The sequence below is a fragment of the Staurois parvus genome, unplaced genomic scaffold (assembly GCF_062004578.1).
Source record: "Staurois parvus isolate SC_StPar_1 unplaced genomic scaffold, SC_StPar_1.0 ptg000068l, whole genome shotgun sequence".
Taxonomy (NCBI): Eukaryota; Metazoa; Chordata; class Amphibia; order Anura; family Ranidae; genus Staurois; species Staurois parvus.
In genome coordinates this window covers 1,891,190-1,914,471 of record NW_028317864.1, presented here as the reverse complement: position 1 = coordinate 1,914,471, position 23,282 = coordinate 1,891,190, and the positions used below count along the sequence as shown (strand labels likewise).

The window sequence follows — 23,282 nt, the reverse complement described above, 5'->3', positions numbered from 1 at the left end:
TTGATAAATGTAAGGCTCTGCACTTGGGGGCTAAGAATATGCATGCATCATACATACTAGGGGAGTACAACTGGGGGAATCAATGATGGAGAAGGATCTGGGGGTTCTGGTAGATCATAAGCTTAATAATTCTAAAGTGAGCAAAATCCTCTCTTGTATTAAAAGAGGTATAGACTCCATTGAGAGAGATATCATATTACCCCGGTACAAATTAGTAATAACTCATCTGGAATATGCAGTTCAATTTTGGGCACCAATTCACAAAAAGAACATTGGGGAACTGGAGAAAGTACAGAGAAGGGCAACCAAACTGATACGAGGCATGGAGGAGATCAGCTATGAGGAAAGATTAGAGGAACTGAATTTATTCTCTCTTGAGAAGAGGAGATTAAGGGGGGATCTGATCAACATGTGTATATACATCAGTGGTTCATATAGTGTACTCGGTGTAGAGCTATTCACCCTGAGATCATCACAGACGACAAGGGGAGGAAAAGAAATTTAATCTCCAAACACGGAAAGGTTTCTTCACAGTAAGAGCTGTGAAAATGACTCCCTCAAGTGTTGGGTTCTGGCCAGCTCAGTGGATTGCTTTAAAAAAGGCCTGGATTGTTTCTTGGATACACAGAATATAACTGGATACTATTTATAAAGTTGATCCAGGGGATATCCGATTGCCTCTCGGGGGATTAGGAAGGAATTTTTTCACCTGCAGGAGCAAATTGGATCATGCTTTGCTGGGTTTTTTTGCCTTCCTCTGAATCAACTTTGGGTATAGGATTATAACTTTTTTTTTAATTTTTTTAATGGTTGAACTGGATGGACTTTTGTCTTTTTTCAACCAGACTATGTAACTATCATACCTCCACCTAAAAACTGTACTTGAGTCACCTCCATCAGATCATCCCCTGCAGCTATCACCTTTTGTACCACCTCCCCCTCCTTTTAGATTGTAACCTCCAAGAACAGGGCCCTCCTATTCCTTTTGTATTGAACTTTATTGTAATTGTAAAGCATATTGTAAAGCACTGCGCAAATTGTTGGCGCTATATAAATTCCATCAAATAATAATAAATAGACCCTTACACTAAATAGTTATGATACTTAGCTGTCAACAGATCTAATATGAAGGCACCTAAAGTGTGACGATCGCATGTCAGACCGCTGACCTTCTCACCAAACTCGTGACCGAAGGACTAGCCAATCTGAAACCGCGATGTCACGTGCGTAACAATGCCATGCCCAGCTGCACCCTGCACAACGATTTTCCAGCTAATGGACCACAAATCGATGTAATGGCAGCCTGAATGCGATTGTTACTGGGTCAGGTTAATTACGCAATTAACCCTTCACACTGCCACCACCTCCTTTTTGTACAAAGAAAGAGGAAACTCAGCAATATCAGCAATAACACTATGATGATTGAGATAATCGTCTGTATAGCACTGTCACCACAGACAGGTTATACAGAGGGTTAAACACACACACAGTAGCACTCTTTTAGAGGCAGAAATTCGTAAGTTGCATTAACGAGCTATAGAAACATTTCAACACGTTCAGAAAGAAAGATTTATTACTAAAAGGTCAAAAGGGTGCAATAAAAATATTTACAGAAAAAAGATGTAACCAATATATATATATATATATATATATATATATAAATACACAGAGAACAATAGCTTAGCAAAGAGGTAACAGAAAGGAGGTTAAAGGGATAAAGTACTTGCCAATCAGCCTTGGGTTAAGCAAATCAAGTTTCAGAGCAAAAAGGGCTCCCAAGTTGGTTCTGATGTTAAATGGGAGAATTCTTCAACTCTTAGGCCTGAAAGCCTATTTTGTAGTCCCCCAGCAGGGGGTGTCTCTGAAGCCAAGGACCAATACCTCATTTGGGGAGGGATTGTCTCGGCGGAGACCTAAACTAGAACCAAAATCTCTCATAGCTCATAAAACTTTTCCTAGGCACAAGTACCATTCCACCCACGGGTAGATTAATATGCAGACGCATCTGAGGAATGGTTACATGTGAAATATGAAATACATACTTGAATGGTTCCAGAGATGTAATTTTCTGCTTTCCTAGGTATTCCAGTCAGGGAGTGTGACCTATCAAACAATTTGTCTGATCGTGGCCAATCTGAAGATATGCCTGGCTTTTATGTACGTCTCTTATGTCTCATATTCCAAGATATGAGACATAGGGGAAAAATGGATTTTAAAAGTGTTATCTAGTTTCTTACTCCTCTGGAATGTCTTTGAACTCAGGGTGGCTTGGGTTATCTTTTTACGAGGTGCCAGATTGCTCAGCTTCCCAGCCAGCCCGGCACCCAACTCAGAGATGGTTTATAGCTCGGAGCTGTGCCCTGGCAAGCCTGTGACACTTCCAACACACACACACCGACCAAATGTCACTGTGACTCTCAGAGAGGGAGGGGTAGAATGAGGGGAGATATGTTTGTACAAGATGGATGATCCTTTGCCAAGATGGAGGTTGGAGCCAAAATGGTTGAACTGCGTCCATCTCTGTGGCATGATTGCTACATAAAGGACTAAACATTCCTGTAAAAGTCTTGAATCCTTAAGTGCTATCAGTTGTCTCTTCTTATTGATAAGTCAGTAAGAAGGGATGAGCTGGGGCAGACCAGCTCTCAAAACTACTAGGTATTGTCTAGGCGTACCCTGTGATTTAAAGCTCCCAAGAAGCTTGAGAAGACTTGTGATATCAGATTTTTTTAAATGGTCAATGTCAGGACTCAGATGTCATAAAATCAATAGTGGATATTGTGGCTTAGACCATTGCTGTAATCATCCCTCACCCTGTGTCTATGGCTACCTTTTGGGCATGTTGAAGCCAACTGAATGATCAGATATCCAGTTACTTTTTGAACCATCATGGAAATCTACTAAAAAAAACATTTACACCTTTTTAAGTCCTGTATCATCATCACGAGTCTGAAATCTTTCTTTCCTCAGTGGCAGCGATTAACTGGGCACATAGGTACGCCAAGCCAGAATACAACTCCCACTATCCCCTGGGCTGCCTGCATGGGCTGGTGTTGGGGAGTGGCAACAGAGATTCAGGAAAATATACAAGCTTTTCAATGGCTGGCAGGCAGAGATTGACCAAGGTTAATGACACTGGGGGAGATTTACTAAAGCTGGTTCACTCAAAATCTGGTGCAGCTGTGCATGGTAGCCAATCAGCTTCTAACCTCAGTTTGTTCCATTAAGCTTTAGCAATAACACCTCTAAGGTGATTGGTTTCCATGCAGAACTGCACAAAATTCTGAGTGAACCAGTTTTAGTAAATAAACCTCACTGTGTGCAAAGCGGAATGACAGATCTAGCAACCACCTGCCCCCAGTGTCTACCTCCTACAAACATAATGACATCGGCCCTGCCACAGTCTTTTTCATAAATTGCATTGGGGGGGGTAACCAACTCAGCCACTGAATCGCTCTATAATTAAAAGACTTCTCTTTTGTGTTCAAATGTAGATTTTATAGGATGGTGATAAATGGAGTTCCTATGGAATGACTTGTTTAGCCCTGTGCAAATTGTCAGCATTGTAGCCCTTGTTATTACACATTTAAATTCCTGTCCATGTTTGATTATAGAATGGGTTGACATTTAACAATACTGTAGTATCAAAGTGCATTTTGCAGTGTGCTACCAAACTGCTGCATGTTCATTTTTGGGCAACAAAGCCAGTGTTTGACAACATGTTGGCATATGATATACTAGAAAGACTTTGAATGCAGTGGGTTGACTTAGAATTTTACACATTTATTTAAAAATATATATATAAAAATATTGAACAAATGCATTAAAAACTCAAGCTTAAAAAACGAAAAAGAGAAAAAAAAACATATCATATTGCAGATTACCATCTTTAGATGTAGTGGTTGCATTGATTTTCTTCTTTCCGGCAGCATGCCCCCCTCCCTCCTGTTTTTACATGATAATTCTGCTGGCAAAAAACTTTCTGTCCTTGGTGAGGGGGCTTTGGGCAACGCTCAGTGTACTGCATCTCTGAGTAGCGTTATTATTGGACAGAAGATTGTTAGGCATTTCAACAATATTATAATTAATAGAATAAAAGGGAGTGAATAAGAGAAGTTCATTGTGGAGGTTTCCAAACACTTTGAATTCACTGCTGCTTCAGTTATTTCAAACTCCAAAAAGTAAAATTAAAGTTTTTTCAGGGTGCAAAATATTGATATCCCTTTGGCAGAGGTATCATCTTTTGTTGTATGATTTTCTGTTAAGAAACGAAACAAACATGTAAGTAAGGTAGTCATTCAGAAGTTATCCAGAAAACTAGACCATATCAACTTACCTCCAAAAAGAGACTTAGTCGCACCACCGCCCCCATTTGCCCCTCTGGAGTTACCAGCTTGATTCTGTAGGGAAAAAAAAAGAAAAGAAAGGTATCCTAAAATTCAAACCCTTTTCTCCATTGAGGGACACAGGCATCTTACACAAGTGGATTATACTGCTGCCTTCAAAGAGGATTGGACATTGGCATCAAAAACTAATGCTTGTTTTGTCCAGAGAGCAGTGACCATAATGGAGGGAACAGTGTCTCTCAATGTCAAAAGTATTTTACATTGTAAGTATAAAAACCAGGATTTTTGTATTTACTGTAAAATAATTTTATTGGGGTCCATTGAGGGATACAGGAAGTCATTTACTGTCAGGTTATACTGTAGCCTACAGGAGGATTGGACAAACAAACAAAAATTAATCTGTAAGCCCACCCAGGATAACTCCTCCTCTACCCCTCGTCCACTGAAGGACAAAGGAAGTCAAATACTGCAACTAGCAACAAGCTATTAGGACGAAATAAAACAGAACTGGAAACTGCGTGCAGCCCAAGAGCCATCTGAAGGGCCAGCGCCCAACCAGACACAAGATGAAGCTGAACCCTCTGTTTGATAGGGTAACCTTCCAACATAACACATCAACCTGATGTACAATACCTAGAAAACACAGACATAATTCAGAGAGCAATGAAACAACATGGAAGGAAGCACCAAAGAATCTACCAAGAGAGAAGCTGAACAACCTGAACCCTCCAAGAATTGAAACAATAACAAATTCCCATTGGGGAAAAAAATGGCAACAACCAACATGATTAGCAAGGAAACATCAACAAAATTCCGGGTAGAAACAGATACCAGGGACCTTGAGAAAACAAAAGAACAAGACCAACTATATAGAAAAAAAATTATCCCATGTCTCTAATCACTTGACCCCATAAAGGACAAGAAACAAGAACTCAAGATTTTCTTGGAAAAGACAATCACCTCAAACCTAAGTGAGACTCACCAGAGAAGAACCCAAACTGACCACAAACACAACCTGCTAAGGGAGTGAAAATGACTGCTAAGTCCTACTGAGAATCCAGGATTTGATACCACAAAGTCTGCATGACTGAAGGAGAATGTGTATGGAAAAACAACCCAACAGAGGTAGGCAGGAGAGGAAGGATAGAACCTAACCATAAACTGGTGAGATGGGTTAACCAAGTTATGCAAAAGACCTCTGGGGCAGGCTCCAGGAGAAGTCTGCTGAGAATATATCCTGCCTAAACACAGAGTACAGCTGGCTTTAACATGGATCGAAATTTGGCCGGTTCAGCAGGGATCCATGTGTGGCCACTGTGGTTGAATAGAAGTCGATCTATTGATTGAAAACACTGAACCCTAAAGAAACCAGATCTGGACAGGTCTGCTGATCACTGGTGCAATGCTTTCCAGGCTTCCACAGACAAAAATAATAAATGCACATTTTTTTAACCTGCAAAAAAAATGTGCATTTATTATCTTTGCTCAAAAGGTGAACTTATCCTTTAAGGAGGGATTCCAACTACTAGTCAGTAGAATTATTAAAGGTAAGCATGTCGTCTTCTAAGGTAGCGGTTTCCCTGTTAAGGTGGTTTTTGGCAGATGCACGGTGAAGAATACTTGAAAAGTGAGTGCATTGGAAAGGTCTTTGCAGCTGTGGGAGCTCTGAAAGACACAGGGATGGAGACAAGTTGATCCTTAAATGAAAGGCAGATCACACTGCATCAATAAGAGCTAAAATGGTCTCTTGTAAGTCTGAGGTCAGGAGGTTGAGATGCTCCAAGAACAGTCTCATCATCAGATGTGTGAGCTCTTACGACTCTCTGCAGTTAGTATCTACAAAGATTTGTCTGAACTTGGCCACAAAGACTTGTATAATTATAGTGGATACATCTAATGACAGGGTAAGGAACTCCACCTCACACAATGGAGTTAAAGACCCTATAACCACAGGGTCACTAGATTCCAAATTACAGATGTCCGTGCACTTGGGGATAATAGCCTAAATGATCCTAGAACAATAAGAAATTATTAGCAGATTGTGAACACTCATGGCAGAGGGACTGTCCCACCATATGGTGGTGATGCAGAGAAGTTCAAGGTGCAAGACAGAGCCTCAGATACTCATAAACCCAGGCAGCTGATGGTTGGGCCAGTGTTACTGTTGGAGGGCAGTGGGAACAAACCAAGGACTAGGCTACCTCAAGGCAATTTTGCAATGCAGAAGCAACAGTGGTACAATGTTTTCTCTGTGCTAGTTTGCAGGAGAGAATATGAGACTCTGGTAGAGGCAACAAGGTGATTCTCCAGCTTGAGGGCAGTGCACAGTACGTCAAAGAGGAGGCAAGTTCCCTTTGCTTATTTGTAATGGCTGCAGACGGAGAATCCTCCTCACCAGGAATGGCAGACACACAGAAACAGAGAAAGTGGCAGCAAATGACCAAGTAGCAGCAGCCAGCCATGCAAGCAAGTCTGGCTCAGACACAGACCAAGAAGGAGAAGTGGTATGCTTGTGAGATTTACAGTCATAATCTGTGACCAATCAAGTAATCTGGGGCATGAAGCCTTCTTCCAACATTAGAAACCAGGGCATAAAGACTTCCGATGAGGGAAGGGGAAGGGAGATTCACTTATCAGGATTTTCTACCCCTCAGTTCTAATGGCCCTGCTCAAGAGGGGGGCTAAGTCAAGAACAAGGAGTAACAGGACTCAAAAAATATTGTGGCCCCATTTTTAAGGGATGCACTATATGCAAAGAGGAGCTAATAGAAATATGTGCACAAGGATCACCCACAGTAGTAGGATAATTCTCCCCTGCGCTTACAGTCAGATATGTTGATGCCGCAATAGTGGTAAACAACCAACAATCTTAAGGTGTGAGGCCAGACCTCAGTTGCTCAATGGTCAAGAATGGCCAGCTGAGCAAAGCTGCAGCAGACATGGGCCTGTGCTACATAATCAGGTTGGAAAAAAACAAAAAAACCCAAAAAAATAACACAACACACCACGACACTAGACCATCTAGTTCAACCAATAAAAAAAAAAAAAAAAAAACCACCACGCGCACACACACATAGTTGGAAAACCTCCATATACACTATCCTATACCCGCAGTTGATCCAGAAGAAAAAAAATCTAATAAAGCATGAACCAATTTGCTCCAGTGAGGCAACTGGATATTCCCTGAATCAACTACCTTTGGTGTTATTACCACTAAAATTGAGTATCCAGTTACAATTTTGGCCATTTAGAAATGCACCCAGCTCTTTTTTAAAATAGGCATGCTGGCTAGGGAAATAAAAAATTGTGCTCAATGGCTGTACCAATATGACTTCATGGCTAGTGAGGTCGGTCTGTATCAGCCAGCAGCTGTTAAATTGAAGAATTCCATGATTTTTGTTAAGGTTAAAAGAGAAGTTCACTTTTGGTAACGTGACATGTTACACCTGTATTTAGGGTGTAACGTGTTACTGAAGAGCACCTGCCCACACCTCCCCGATCTCTCATTGCAAGAGGGGGATTCTCTCCCTGCACCTGCTGTCTCAATTCAAAAACAGCACAGAGCTCCACTTAAACGGTCACGAAATTCATTCATAGGAAACTGAATAAATGACAAGTACCCTCTGCCATTGTGCAAGATGGCTTGTAGTTCTCAATGAAATGTAAGGGCACTGGTGAGCACTCTCGTAGTTTGATTCTTCCTGAAGTTCAGCAACTGTCTGCCCATATGGAAGGAAAAGGCAGACAGCCAACAGAGTCTACAGGGTCCTTGCGGCAGCAATGCTTTACAGGCTGCAATGTAAATACATTATAAATGCACTTTTTTTTAACCCGCAAAAAGATGTGCATTTTATTTTATTTCTTTTTTCACAAAAGGTGAACTTATCCTTTAAGTCGGAGATCAGTTGGCTTATGTTTTTTTGATTTGCCAATGTCCAATCTTTCTGTAGGTGGCAATACAACTCACTTGTCTAAAATTCCTATGCCCCTCAATGAAAAAGCAAGAAAAAAAAACAAAAAACAAAACTCTTTAGAATTTGCCCCATATTTAAAGTGTACGTGAAGTGTAGACCCTTTAGACACCATTGCCCATGTAAGCTGAAAAAAAAAAAAAATCCAAAACCTTACTAGAGATCAGTAGGTGTTCATTATAGCCTGCATATTAACCAGATTCTATTTCCATCCTGTTGTGCTACTGAATATGTCACACCCAGCAGTCACTAGAGTTCTTAGGAAAGACAGTAAAGGATCTTTGTTCTTGTTGACAGGAGATGGCATTCTCCAGCGTAAGACAACTGCTGCTGGGGGCAGGAAGCAGCAGCACAGACATATAGAAAAACAGAAGCGGGAGGACTGCAGGCCACAATGGATCTCCTAAATTAAGGTAAAGGGTCTTATTTAGTTTCTTGAGGCTAGAGACATGACAGTTAAAGTATCTGCAAAGAAAGCAAGATTATTCTTTATATTACACATGCTCTGAGGAAAAAAAAAAACACATTACCTTTCATCAGTATTTAGTTTCTCAATGGTATAGGAATTGATTAATTCAGATAATGTCAGCATAAAGCAGTATGGTGGCTACATATTCAGCACTGTTTACTTGAGTTATTGTATTGTTAACAATGTACACAAAGAGGCTCAGTTTTGTGTTTTATACCATTATATACAAAACTCAATAAATAGAGATTTAAAAAAACAAACAAAAAAACACTGTATTCAGCACTTAGCTTGTAGCTCTGTATTCTGGGTTCAAATCCCATCACTGAGACTATCTTAATGTCGTTCAACATGTTCTCCCCACAATCCAAAAAAAAGCTGGTAGTGTTACTGGTACCTAGAATCTAATAAGTAGTGTAGGTACATTGTAAGACATTAAAGCAGCAGTGTGTGTGTGTTTGTGTTGCAATAATGTGCAAATATGCACAGCAAACATGCTCTATGCCATTTGTGACAGCCCCACAGGCACTGCCAGCATCTCCTTCGGCTGTCAATGATGATGCAACTCCCAAGCATGCACCATATCGACACCAGGCTCCACTGTTTGGCTATATACAGTCAGGTCCATAAATATTGGGACATTGACACAATTCTAACATTTTTGGCTCTATACACCACCACAACGGATTTGAAATGAAACAAATAAGATGTGCTTTAACTGCAGACTGTCAGCTTTAATTTGAGGGTGTTTACATCCAAATCAGGTGAACGGTGTAGGCATTACAACAGTTTACTTTTGGTCCCTTAACAAGTGGGAGGCACATATGCAATGGGACAATTGGCTTCTCAGCTGTTCCATGGCCAGGTGTGTGTTATTCCCTCATTATCCCAATTACAATGAGCAGATAAAAGGTCCAGAGTTCATTTCAAGTGTGCTATTTGCATTTGGAATCTGTTGCTGTCAACTCTCAAGATGAGATCCAAAGAGCTGTGACTATCAGTGAAGCAAGCCATCATTAGGCTGAAAAAACAAAACAAACCCATCAGAGAGATAGCAAAAACATTAGGCGTGGCCAAAACAACTGTTTGGAACATTCTTAAAAAGAAGGAACGTACCGGTGAGCTCAGAAACACCAAAAGACCCGGAAGACCACGGAAAACAACTGTGGTGGATGACCGAAGAATTCTTTCCCTGGTGAAGAAAACACCCTTCACAACAGTTGGCCAGATCAAGAACACTCTCCAGGAGGTAGGTGTATGTGTGTCAAAGTCAACAATCAAGAGAAGACTTCACCAGAGTGAATACAGAGTTCACCACAAGATGTAAACCATTGGTGAGCCTCAAAAACAGGAAGGCCATATTAGAGTTTGCCAAACGACATCTAAAAAAGCCTTCACAGTTCTGGAACAACATCCTATGGACAGATGAGACCAAGATCAACTTGTACCAGAGTGATGGGAAGAGAAGAGTATGGAGAAGGAAAGGAACTGCTCATGATCCTAAGCATACCACCTCATCAGTGAAGCATGGTGGTGGTAGTGTCATGGCGTGGGCATGTATGGCTGCCAATGGAACTGGTTCTCTTGTATTTATTGATGATGTGACTGCTGACAAAAGCAGCAGGATGAATTCTGAAGTGTTTCGGGCAATATTATCTGCTCATATTCAGTCAAATGCTTCAGAACTCATTGGACGCCACTTCACAGTGCAGATGGACAATGACCCAAAGCATACTGCAAAAGCAACCAAAGAGTTTAAGAGAAAGAAGTGGAATGTTATGCAATGGCCAAGTCAATCACCTGACCTGAATACAATTGAGCATGCATTTCACTTGCTGAAGACAAAACTGAAGGGAAAATGCCCCAAGAACAAGCAGGAACTGAAGACAGTTGCAGTAGAGGCCTGGCAGAGCATCACCAGGGATGAAACCCAGCGTCTGGTGATGTCTATGCGTTCCAGACTTCAGGCTGTAATTGACTGCAAAGGATTTGCAACCAAGTATTAAAAAGTGAAAGTTTAATTTATGATTATTATTCTGTCCCATTACTTTTGGTCCCTTAACAAGTGGGAGGCATATATGAAAACTGTTGTAATTCCTACACCGTTCACCTGATTTGGATGTAAATACCCTCAAATTAAAGCAGACAGTCTGCAGTTAAAGCACATCTTGTTCATTTCAAATCCATTGTGGTGGTGTATAGAGCCACAAATGTTAGAATTGTGTCAATTTCCCAATATTTATGGACCGGACTGTATATATATATATATATATATATATATATATATATATTTATTTAGTACATTGCAGCAGGTAGCATAGGAAAAAACAGAAGTTGCTAGCAAAAAGTTTTTTTTCTTTTGTTTCACCTACAATGGCTCTTCTACCAAACACCTGTGATTACTAGCAAATTATATTTTTTTTCAGGCTACGGTTCCAGTTACGGAGTACAGTATGTGATATGCAGAGTTCCCTTAAAAACAGTTTTCCAAAACACACATACCTAGGGAAGAGTTCGTCTTTGAGTAACAAGATTAATTTCCAAAACTGGCCTTGGTATTGTTTCATTAAGGCATTCCCGCACACCTGCAAACAGAAAGCAGAACATTCAGTGCAAGTAAAAAACAGAATAAACTTTGAAGTCATCTTGTCCTCAACATCCAATGCTGTGTTAGTTTTCATTTTATACCAACCCCTAACAAAAATGAAAGCTGTAATCAAATTCATTGCCAAATAGCCTTGTTTGCCATAAAGGACTTATGGGTCTCTGCCCAGTCCGGTGGAAAGAGGGAACATCATCAAAACTCAGTTATAAATTTTAATAGCTTAAAGCCCATTCTTGGGAAAACAAAAAGGCTCCCATAGAGTGGGGCTGCAAAAAACTGTTTTACTTCCAAACTGGATTTCCTGACTAATCCCTCTTGCTTGCAATTCAGCTTTCAATGTCTCTAGACTTCTAAATGGACGTTAATGTTAAACCAGAAGTAGCAGGGTGACTAGGAAAGCTTTGTGGATCATAGGAAGAGCTGGCCATAGTTGCACACATTCTTTGACAGGTGAAACAATAAACAAATTATATCAACTATGTATTTAACCTCTTGGCTAGAGTACCCCCTTAATGTAGCTGTGTGGTTTTTTTTTTTTAAGAGAACATTAAGTGTAATTGTAAGTGCAACTAGTAGCTATAATTGTAAATGCAGTTAGATTATGTAACTGAAACTATCCTGCAAGTCCTCCAAGGCTGTATCAGCATCCTGTATAATAGTGCTTAGGCTAGAAGAGAGGGTCCAGTCAGGCTTTGCAGCTGTAAATGTGTTAGCAGCAAACATGCAGACAAGAGGAGAGAGCAGAGTGATGACCTAATTCGTGCAATGCTTCTTCTTCATTGCATAATTCAGCAGCGCAGTTTGTGTCTGAGACTGGAAGTAGTGAAGGATGAGTACCTGATTTTACTGTCTGGAAGGGGTTACAACACTGAACAGAATTACAAATCCTTTGGAAGCTGAAACATCTCTCATACAGTAGGTATATGAAAGAATCACACCCTTTAAAATAATCACATTTTGTTGCTTTGCAGCCTGAAATGAAGACAGACACAATTACAATGTGTTAGCAGCTGGATAAAACAAATGCTGTGTCTTCATTTCAGGCTGCAAAACAACAAAATGTGATTTTAAAGGGGGGGGGGGGTGATTCTTTTCTATACCCACTGTATGTATTTTAAGATTTGTTTTTATCCATTTATCTGGTGTTCTTTTTGTAACTGTGGACAGACTTCAGTTATTTGCATATTCCTAAAGCCCAAATGAACTTCCAGTTTAAAGTTTCAAAACTCTCATGTAGAATCACATAGTCTTAAAGCTACTGTAGTCAAGAGCAGAGAAACAGAAATGATTCTGGATGAAGGAAAACTCTGACTTGGGCTGTGTCTAGGACTAGTTCAAGATTCTCCAAGTGGTGTGTCTGCTCCAGAGCTGATCTGTGAATATTTGGACTGACTGCATCACATTGATGGTCAGAGTTTGATATGACTGTCCTATTATATTAATATGAAATCATCTAGGTATACTACAATACCCTGGGGAGCATAGCAAGGTGAGGGCACAGGGGTCAAAATGTTGGTAAACACTTAAGGTGTGAATGATAGGCCAAACAGCAGGGCTTTCTGCTCCAAGATTGGACTAATACTTCCTTTTGGTTTTGGAACAGTGAAGAGTTTGGAGCAAAACCCCCTGAAACCTTTCCTGCATTGGCACAAGCCTGCAAGAGCAGAATAGAGGTCTGCTAGTCCTTGCAATGACACGACTAGGTTAGACAACAAGAAATGAGGTGGAACCATAGAATGAATTTTAGCTAATAACTGCCAGACAACACTTCTCTTATACAAGTATCCAAGGTCCTTGCTCACCAGGTGTCTGCAAAGGCCAACTGACATTCCCCCACTTAGGAAATCAGGAGTGCCCCTTCATGCTAAAGAGGACTTGTCTGAAGGCTTGCAGGTTTAGTGACCCAAGGTTTGTGGTTGTAAGCCAAAAAAAGGGCACCGCTCTTAGGCTGCAATCATACCTGAGACTTGCAAACTGTGACATAGAAATGTGCAAAAAACACATTACGCTTGTGGTGCCATTATTTCTTAATGGCACCCCACACGTGCGTAGCAGTCGCGCAACAAAACGCGCACAAAAATGTGCACCACCATATGTGCTTGGCTCAGTGCCAAAAATTGACACTTAAGCTTCTTTGACGTGTTTGTTGCACAATGGGCAATCCATTCAACTCCATGGGCTGTTGCTCCAAAGATGCAACTGGTGTTCATGCAATCCTGGGCTTGGCCTTGGAATTCGAACCCTGGAGGAAATGAAAATAACTCTTTTGGCTTCAGAGGTGGGAGATGATTTGCCAGTTTGAAGCTTGGGCTTCTTCAGCTGAGCTAAATGAGTACTTTTATCACTCCATAAAGAAATTGTCCAATGAAGCATTAAAAAGTCATTCACCATGAAAGGAATGCAGAACAAGCATGCATATTTATTTATTTTTACACTGCTGTTGCACAGACCAACATTTTAGCCACAGAGACCTTCTTACGTGGACAAACCAGAAACTCATTTGAGAAATAAGATAGATGATATCAACTAGATAATCCACACAATAACTTAAGACAAAAAGCTCTAAGCTCTCTATAACGGACATTACTGCAGGATTCATAGCAGGGTTTTGCTTGCAAAAATAAAATTTTAGAAAGAGATTCCAAACCGTTTATCAGTGGGATCCTTAAAACCAATTTAGGACCAGCACATTGTAGCTTTACAGCTCTGCCAGCATCACGTATATATGTAGGATCTTGGACTTCTCGGAAGGGGACGCACATGTGTGCTGAACCGGTTGTGCTGTCATTCGCTACAGCACATGCCGATCAGCGGCAATGATTCATGGCCAGGACCCAGTGATCAGTGGAGTGGATGACAGAGAGAGGTCTGTGCTGGTAAACAACACAGATCTCCCTACTGACAGCGGCGATGTGCCAGTTTTTGTCTCCCTGCAAATGCAAGGAATAAAAACAGACACATTGTTTAGTAAAAGCACCACACGGGTAACCTACTAACACTTTTTAGGCACACAGTTAACAGTTTGATTGCCCCAGATGTTAACTCCTTCCTACTCCTAGTACATTGTCAGTGCGTTTTATTAGCAAAGATCATTGTTTTAGTGTCACTGGTGATGTTAGTGTCAGCCGGTGTCGGATTGCCCACCATACTATCACAGTCCCGCTATAAGTCGCTGATTGATGTCATTATTAGTATACAAAATAAAATTTCTATATATATTAATATACACTTGGGATTTTTTTATTTCACCAAAGACATGTAGCAGAATACATTTTGGCCTAAATTTATAAAGAATTTATAAAAAAATTTTTGTTTGTATTAGATATGTTTTATAGCAGAAAGTAAAAAAATATAGTTTGTTTTCTCAAAATTTTAGATCTTTTTTCGTTTATAGCACAAAAAATAAAACAAACAGTGGTGATCAAATACCACCAGAATAAAGCTCTATTTTTTATTTGGGTACAGCACTGCATGGCCGCGCAACTGTCAGTTAAAGTAGTGCAGCACTGTATAGCAAAAAAATGGCCTGGTCATGAAGAGGGGTAAATCTTTCAAAGGGTAAGTGGATAAATTACAATGCAACACCCTCAATAGCTGCAGTCAGTGTTTTGTTCAGTTGAGGACAGCCCACTTTTGATGAAAATGCTCAAATGGATCTGCAAAGCATTTGGGAAGGGTAAATAATTTCTTAGGAGTGTCCCAGTTTCTGTAAAACAGGATGAAATAAGAAGTGTATTGGGAAAGCTTTGATATTCTTTGGCCCTTTCAGGGAACCCAGACTGGTAAAAGCACCAGTAGAAGCTCCAGGTTGCTCCATTTTAAATGTGACACACACAGCATTGATAAGAGCCCATATAGTATCTTTTAGCCTGGGAGCTATATCAGCTAAGGGTCCTTGGGAAAAAATCTTCATCAAGGATTTTTTCAGACAGTAGGTCCGCAACACAAGACTCAGAAGGTGCTACAGTTGCAGAAATTTCACACAAGGATTACTGCCTCTGCATTCAGAGTCACCAATCATATTTTCAATTTTGCTCATGAAACCTAAAAACAACTGCAGGGAACTCTTTCCTGAATAAGGCAGAAGAGGGGACCCTCCCTTGATGGACAACGGTCCAGACCACTAGTGTCTAGTACTTTAGGAAGGTCACTGCAGGCTATACCTAAATTATTATTAGATCCTAAGATAGAGCGATCCATGTTTCAGGACTGCTCCCCTTGTGCTTGGGATCTGACATGGTGTACTGTGTTGACGGAAAAACTTAGTAGCAAAAGTAGATAAAAACCTTGGTTTACTTACAACCAACTGCTTAAGCAGAAGAGATTATTGACTGAAGTTGGCAGGGTCGCTGTAGGTGACAGCAAAAACTGAGCCGAGACTGTGTCACTTTTAGATATGGCAGGAAGAAGCCAACTCATGCTGAAGGAAAAAAGATGGGAACAGAGTGGGGAGTGTGTGTGTGTGCAACACTCAACTAATGACGCAGCATGTAATTACTCAGTATGTTAACCTTTTTTGCAAAAACAGACAAATTAGGAGATTAATGGTGGCACCGAACAATACCAATTCGAGTAGTAATTGTTGCTGCTCAGTGCAAATGGCATACCCATTAAAGAGTCTTCGGAGACTTCGTCAAACCAGAGGCTGTGCCATGGCTTTGGATCGGAGAAGTGCTCTGCAGCTAACACTGTACCTAAGGGCTGTGAAGCTCCATTTCAGGCAAGGTCTGCAATCTTTGGCAAAGTAGGGTCTGGGTACCGCTTCTAAGCCTTCACTGAGGATTAGTTAATCCAAATAGCTGCAAAGAGAGCCTAGCTCAGCAGCATTTAGATATTATCACGACTGAAGAATATCTTGCATGATATAAAAAATGTAAAAAGAACAAAAAATAGCTAGTTTAAAAAAAAAAAAACAAAGGGGGGAGGGGCCTTAAACTTTTCTCAATAGAGAAAAGACGTCTATTCTCTGAGATCACTAGCAAGAGACTGAAGTATGAATAGGCCAATATCTTGGAGTTGGACATTAAGAACAAAGGCACAGAGGATCTGGTCTAAACCAGGTCAGGCTCCTTCTCTCAGCAGTTAACTTGGCAGCTCAGCACACCAGCTCCCCCTTCCAGCAGTGACACAGCAGCTCATCTTACCATGCTACCCCCCCCCCCCCCCCCCATCAATGACTTTCATCTTGCCCCCACCTTCCTCAGCATCTACTCAGCAGCCTTACAATCTCTGTAAACATGGGGCAGGAACCCAGAGGCAGAGAAGGGTCAGCTGAGCTGCTAATATATCAGACTTTGACAACTTCGCTTCTTTTGCAGTGAACATGGAGGATGAAAGTTCCCATAATGCCTGCAGCTACAAAGGTCAGTGAGGGCATGTCAATAGACCGTCTACAGGTTCACTTAAAAGAAGCTCAAACCAGCACCACCTACGTGCTAAACTAGTTCAGGATAATTCAACAGATTTAGCCCGATGGCCTCTGAATGAAAACATGGCATATAAAATATATGTAGAAAAATATGGGAGCTGCCCTCACCGATTTTGGCAAGCTCAAGGTCATCATCCAGATACTTTCTTCACTACACAGTATGGGGGTTATTTACTAAAACTGGAGAGTGGTTTCTATGCAGAGTTGCACTAGATTTTGCAATCAGCTTCCAGGTTTTATTGCCAAAGCTTAACTGAACAAGCTAAGGTTAAAAGCCGATTGGCCACCATGCACAGCTGCACCAAATTCTGAGAACATCAGTCTTAGTAAATCTCCCTCTAAGTGGTTGACCCAAGTTTAAAATGTAGCCAATGAAAACGGACTAGAAATATGGAAAGTTTGAGTCCTAACAGTTTGCCTTTAAAATGGACATGAACACCTGGGGAAGGGGTGGAACATTCCCACCATCATCAGGCAGGAACTGTGATCAGGTGTGTTTTTCCTGAACACATTTACTGGATGATTGACAGTGACCAATGATCCTACAGCTACGGTTTGACTTAAGATCCACAGCTGGACCAAGCATGGATAAGTTGTAAGGCATTAAAAACAAAAACACTTTAGGCTGCAGTTTCCAGGGCAGGACAGCACAGGGACTAGAAAAATAACTGGGTCATTCTGAAAGTTCCCATGGGTGGTAGCTATGGCGTTGACATATTGTTTGAAAACTACATATGTTAAATTTACGCATAAGGGCTTAAAGTAGAACTATAGGCAAAACTTTTTTTTTTCCTTGTGGATAGAGTATAGGTAGGGTGATAACCCGTCAGATTTATTTTCATACTGTCCCACTGCAGAGATTTCCCTTCACTTCCTGTCCCATAGTCAAAACAAGAAGTGAGAGGAAATCCCTTTAAATTAAAAGGAATTCCTTACGGACCGCCAGCTCATCAGAACTAATGTCCCCATTGTCCCTTCTACTACATTCCTTCTTTTTTTTTTTTACTTTCACTTTTGATGATATTGGTAAAACAGGACAAATAGATAAGATGTATTTACTTATCAAGGGCACAGACAGCAATAAAAACTAACAGGTGTTCTTTCTAATCCATCTCCACTCTATCCAAAACAAAACAAAAAGTTTTGCCTTTAGTTATACTTTAATGAAATGGACCTAATGGAAACCAAACCATATATAGAACTGGTCAGTTCCAGTAAGGTCCCTCCAACAAAAGTAGGAAAAAATATGGCTTCTTATTAAACTACTAGTAGCCATATTTATAAAGCAGTACAATTAACATCCGGTAAACATTCTTCACAGGTTACATAGTCTGGCTGAAAAAAAAGACAAAAAGTCAATCCAGTTCAACTATAATAAAAAAAAAAAAAAGTTATAATCTTATACCTACAGTTGATCCAGAGGAAGGCAAAAAACCCTGCAAAGCATGATCCAATTTGCTCCTGCTGAGGAAAATTTCCTTCCTGATCCCTTGAGAGGCAATCGGATATTCCCTGGATCAACTTTACCTATAAATGTTAGTATCCAGTTATATTCTGTGTATCTAGGAAAGAATCCAGGACTTTTTTAAAGCAATCCACTGAGCTGGCCAGAACCAACTCTTGAGGGAGTCTATTCCACATTCTCACAGCTCTTACTGTGAAGAAACCTTTCTGTATTTGGAGATTACTTCTCTTTTCCTCCAGACGTAAAGAGTGCCCCCTTGTCCTTTGTGATGACCTCAGGGTGAATAGCTCTACACCGAGTTCACTATATGAACCACTGATGTATTTATACATGTTGATCATATCCCCCCTTAATCTCCTCTTCTCAAGAGAGAATAAATTCAGTTCCTCTAAGCTTTCCTCATAGCTGAGCTCCTCCATGCCTGTTATCAGCGAATCTTCCTTTAAATATGATATACAAGTGTGGCGAGGTATAACACCATACAAGAGACAAGATTGGAATCAGTGCTGGTAAACAGACCATACACGGATCGAAAATCATCCGGTTCAGCAGAGACCAGCTGAATTTCAAATTTCAATCCATGTATGGGCTCCCTGGTTGTACACAAATCGATCTATCGATCAGCTTGTGAATAACCAGTCTGTTGGGTTTTTCTCAAACAATTAGTACCGCCATTTTATTTAACGAACAGATTAGGCTGAGTTTGAAAATGGGCTCTGTAATATTCTCCACAGACAGTGATAAAATAAAAAATGTTTCCACCAAATCCAACTTACTCTCTTGTATAAATTGTGGCCTCACCACATAACCCTTCCTTCTCAAAATGTCATGAAAAGGCCAATTTTTTTTTATGTGTTTGGCTGTGTAGGCACACTCAGAGATAATGAAAGTGTATTAATCAGCACAGTGGATCCTTTAGCTCTATAGAATATCTACTGTATATTCCTGAAGTGCATGCTTGAAGATCCAGCTTTAAATAAACAAGTATAACTTGTTAACGGTTTATGGTATAGTGCAAGTTATAGACATCTTTTTTTTTTTTTAAATTAACATTGGTCAGGAAATGCACAAATACTAGGGAGAAAAAGAATGAGTTACCTCCAAGAAGTCATATAAAAGTGTAGCTGTAACATCTGCTACTGGTTCAAGGTTTAAGATTTGTGCCAGCCAACGCCAACCATAATTCAACCCATGAGGGTGATGCTGCAAACCAACAGACAAGGACAGGTTGTTACTCATAGATCAGTCAAGATGGTTCATCTGCACAAGTACTCAAGTTGGTCTTTCAGCAAGGTATTACAGGTGTACCTCGGTTTACAAAATGCCTTGTTAATGTAATTTTCGGTTTACGAATGAAATTCCATTGAAAATAATGCCTCAGTTTATGAAGTTGTTTCGCAATACGAAGTGTATGTCGGTGCCGATTTTTTAATGCAATTGCCGGGTTTTTTTTTTTCTTCATTATAGCTCACAGAATTAGCTGTCACTTTCCCCGGAGTTAAAGGAAATGTTGCTTCTTTCAAGAAACTAAAAGGAAAATTGTTTCTTTTAACTTGGGGAAATAAACTAAAAGGAAACTTACTTTCTTTTAGCTGGGGGGAAAGTGACAGCTGAATCTCTGAGCTATAGTGAAGAAAAAGGTCCCATAGCCCCCCCCCCCCCCAAAAAAAAAATCTCCATACCAAAACCTTATCCGAGCATGCAGGTCGGCAAGTCAGGAAAGGAAAAAGGTGGGGGGGGGGGGGGGGATGAGTGAGCGGCCTCCCCCCCCTCCTGAACCATGCCAGGCCACATGCCCTCAACATGGGGAGGGTGCTTTGGGGCAATGGGGGCTCCCCCCCCAAAAGCAGCTTGTCCCAATGTTGATTCCAATAATCCCCCTGCCTACAGACCCCCACAACCACCAGCCAGGCTTATCGGAATTTGGAAGCCCCCTTTAACAAGGGGGGGCCCCCAGATCCCACCCCCCCTCCCCATGTGAATGAGTATGGGGTACATGGTCCCGCTACTCATTCACAAAAAAACAAAAAGTGTAGTGTGAAAAAAAACAGGACACGGTCTTTGAGAAGTCCTTTATTAAAAGAAAGAAGAAATAAAAAAAAAAAAAAAAAAAGAAGAATGTCCCCCACAGTAGATCCAACGTCCGCCGGAATTAAAAAAAAAAAAAAAAAAAAAAAAAAAAAAAAAGGCTCCACTCCTGACGATGGCCCCTGGCTGGCTGCCTGCCTGCTCTGGTGGTTTGACAGTTCTTAAATAAGTAAGGGACTGGGCCACCCGGGGATATCACGCATGTGACCCCCCCCCCCCCATTCCTCTACCGGGCTCTCCTGTGCAATTAGAGAGCCTGGCAGAGATGTGACTGGCAGCATCCAGCTTTAGGCACACAGTGAGAGGCATGGATGTCGCTCCTCCAACTGTGTGGCATCAGAAACAGAAAGTGATGAGGATTTTGTCATTTCCTGTTTCAGTCCCAAGTTTACCTGGCAGTTACCTGCCAGGGAAGCAGCCGATCAGACTGATCTGTGTCTGATCGGTTGCATTGGAGGCAGAAGAGGGATCTGGGGTCTAATAGATCATTAAAGAGGACCTGTCATGGCCTATGAGGTAGCCTTCATACTTTCTCACTACAGTATTCCCTAAAATAAAACACACACACACAAAATCACAACACGTAAATTCACATACACATACCCCTTGTACTGTTCCAAACGGATAGCGTATTTGCAAGATAGCAGCATACAAACGGATCATTCCTGACATTCGTTTCAAGAAGTTGTCCTGTTGCTCAACCACAGAGCCCTCTACAACATAACCCAATGTCCTATGAAGAAAAAAAGGTAAGAGGGTATCAAATGTAAATCTACCTGCATTACCGGGACAGAAATCATCTCCTATGTCTTTTAGAGACTCCAGTCATTAAGTGAAGGGGGGAAAAAGCCATGTACTTAGGAAAGTTTTACTACAAAATACCCAGTCACAAGGAGACTTAGGCCCCATCCAGACACTGCATAGCAGGAATGAGCACTCCTGCTTGTGATATTTAGGCCCTATTCACATAGGATAATTTGAAAGGATGGGCAGAATCAACGTGATTTTGCCCGCAATTCCAAATAGATGCAGAACACGCAAAATTTGGCTGCCGTTATACCTCTGCCACGACTGTTGCACAACAGAATCACAAAGCAATCGTGGCAAATAGCGTGGTTAAAATTTGCGCTAAACTTGTAGCCCAAAAAAGGAGCGGGAGCTTCTTTTGGGTGACAAACTTGCATAGGGCAGTCCTGAAGTGAATGGGCTGCCCTATGCGCGACACGTATTTCCATGTGTGGGAATGCTTGTTTGTACTACCCGAGGTCTGAATGGGGCCTTAAAGCAGGATTTACACATGGAAACGTGTCGCACATAGGACAGCCAAATCGCCTCAATGAGCTGCCCTATGTGCATCTGCCGCCCAATAGAAGCCCCTGCTACTTTTTCATACCATGTCTGATGTGCCATTAAGAATAATTCTGCCAATGATCTCAATGGTTAGTCCATATACCCATAGATCTGCATTCTCTTCTGGAACTACTGTACTGAAGTATGTGACCTAAACTTTGACAAGGTTATTATACAAGTTGACTGGAGATCTATGCCACATGAGAGCAACATCACTGGAACTAGTCAGCTTGATTAATTGAACGGGTCACTTACAATACAGGATTAGAAAAAGAGAGATCTAGCACTTCTTACACAAGTAGAGTGAAGAACAAGGCATGATATGTGAGTAATAGGGAAAGGATCAACTGCAGGGAGCGTACAGAAAATACTGGGGATTAGACTTCAGCACTCTGCTTGAAATATTTTGGGGAACGCTTCCATAGTATAGGAGTGTTTAGATGAAGGGACAGGTTAGGTGTGAGTGACAAATCAGTGTTAATATAGGTTACCTGTGATGGGTAAGATTATTCTCCATTGTCATCATTATTAAATTGTTATTATTATTATTATACAGTATTTATAAAGCGCCAATAGTTCGCTCAGCGCTGTACATTACAAAGGGGGAAATTAAATAATTTCTACTTGTATCCTCAGGCTAGTTTTCTAGATATATGAAAGCTATACACAGGTATTTTCTTTGACTTTGTGTCCGTATATGTTCTGGAACGTTTGTTTTGCGAAATGACCTACTGCTATTCCCAAACAGCAAGCTCATTCCTAGTCTTTTCTATTTATATACACTTTGATTCATATATAATATATTTTAGCATCTATATTTAACTGATGTTACTCTCATAATTTTCTATCATGTTTAACAATCCTTTGCTGTAATGTAATGGCAGGGGACGCAGCCTATAATCTATCCATGCTACTATTTAAAACAGATCCCAGATGGCAGACAGATAGCACTGATGAAGACAGTTTAGCCCTCAAAATACGTTAGCTCTTGTATATGCCAAGTGATGTTGCTTGCGTTTGTCAAAAGGCATTGATCAAGTTTATGGCTGAAGCTGGCTTCTGTCTTTTGTACACGAGCGTCTATTCAGCTTTTTGAGTATAATCACTTGCGTTTTTAACTTCAATAAGTGGTACCTTAGGTAATGCACAAGGTTGGTGCACCCTTCTTGCTTTTTGCATGAATGCAGAAATTTAGCCTGTTCCTAGTGTCTGGTCTGTGCAAAGTTTCAGCCGCTTTAAAGTAACATGCCATGTGTGTATCTAGGCTTCCTTTAGATTGTAAGCATTCTTCAGTGGGTTTCTCCTTCCTAGCAGATAACAGTTGTCTTATGCACAGTGGGCTTGTGTATTAGGATTTTGCATTAATAATTACCTCTGGTAGTCTACAAGAGGAACACCCTTCTTGTATACTGGGTAAAAGGGCACAGCATAAGGGCACTTTTTATACAGGTGAGCGAGGAAGAGCTCTCCCACTTGGGGGTGCCTCTCCCATATACCAGAAAAAACCGTTGCTAAAGGAAAAGCAGATTCGTGATGGGAAGCAACTTCTTTCTCTGCTTGAGC

General features: G+C 40.9%; 1 protein-coding gene across 1 annotated transcript in view; it reads right to left on the bottom strand.

Moving 5' to 3' along the window:
• Positions 1 to 3,762: 3,762 nt before the first annotated feature.
• GLE1 (GLE1 RNA export mediator) overlaps positions 3,763 to 23,282 on the bottom strand; it is a 68,091-nt gene continuing 48,571 nt past the window's right edge. Inside the window, exons 11-16 of the mRNA XM_089669020.1 lie at positions 23,092 to 23,282; positions 20,973 to 21,102; positions 19,380 to 19,484; positions 11,286 to 11,368; positions 4,337 to 4,400; positions 3,763 to 4,258 (exon numbers count right to left, since the gene is read on the bottom strand). Coding sequence (XP_089525146.1) covers positions 4,199 to 4,258; positions 4,337 to 4,400; positions 11,286 to 11,368; positions 19,380 to 19,484; positions 20,973 to 21,102; positions 23,092 to 23,282 — 633 coding nt within the window. The 3' untranslated portion in view covers positions 3,763 to 4,198. The remainder of the gene's footprint in view (positions 4,259 to 4,336; positions 4,401 to 11,285; positions 11,369 to 19,379; positions 19,485 to 20,972; positions 21,103 to 23,091) is intronic.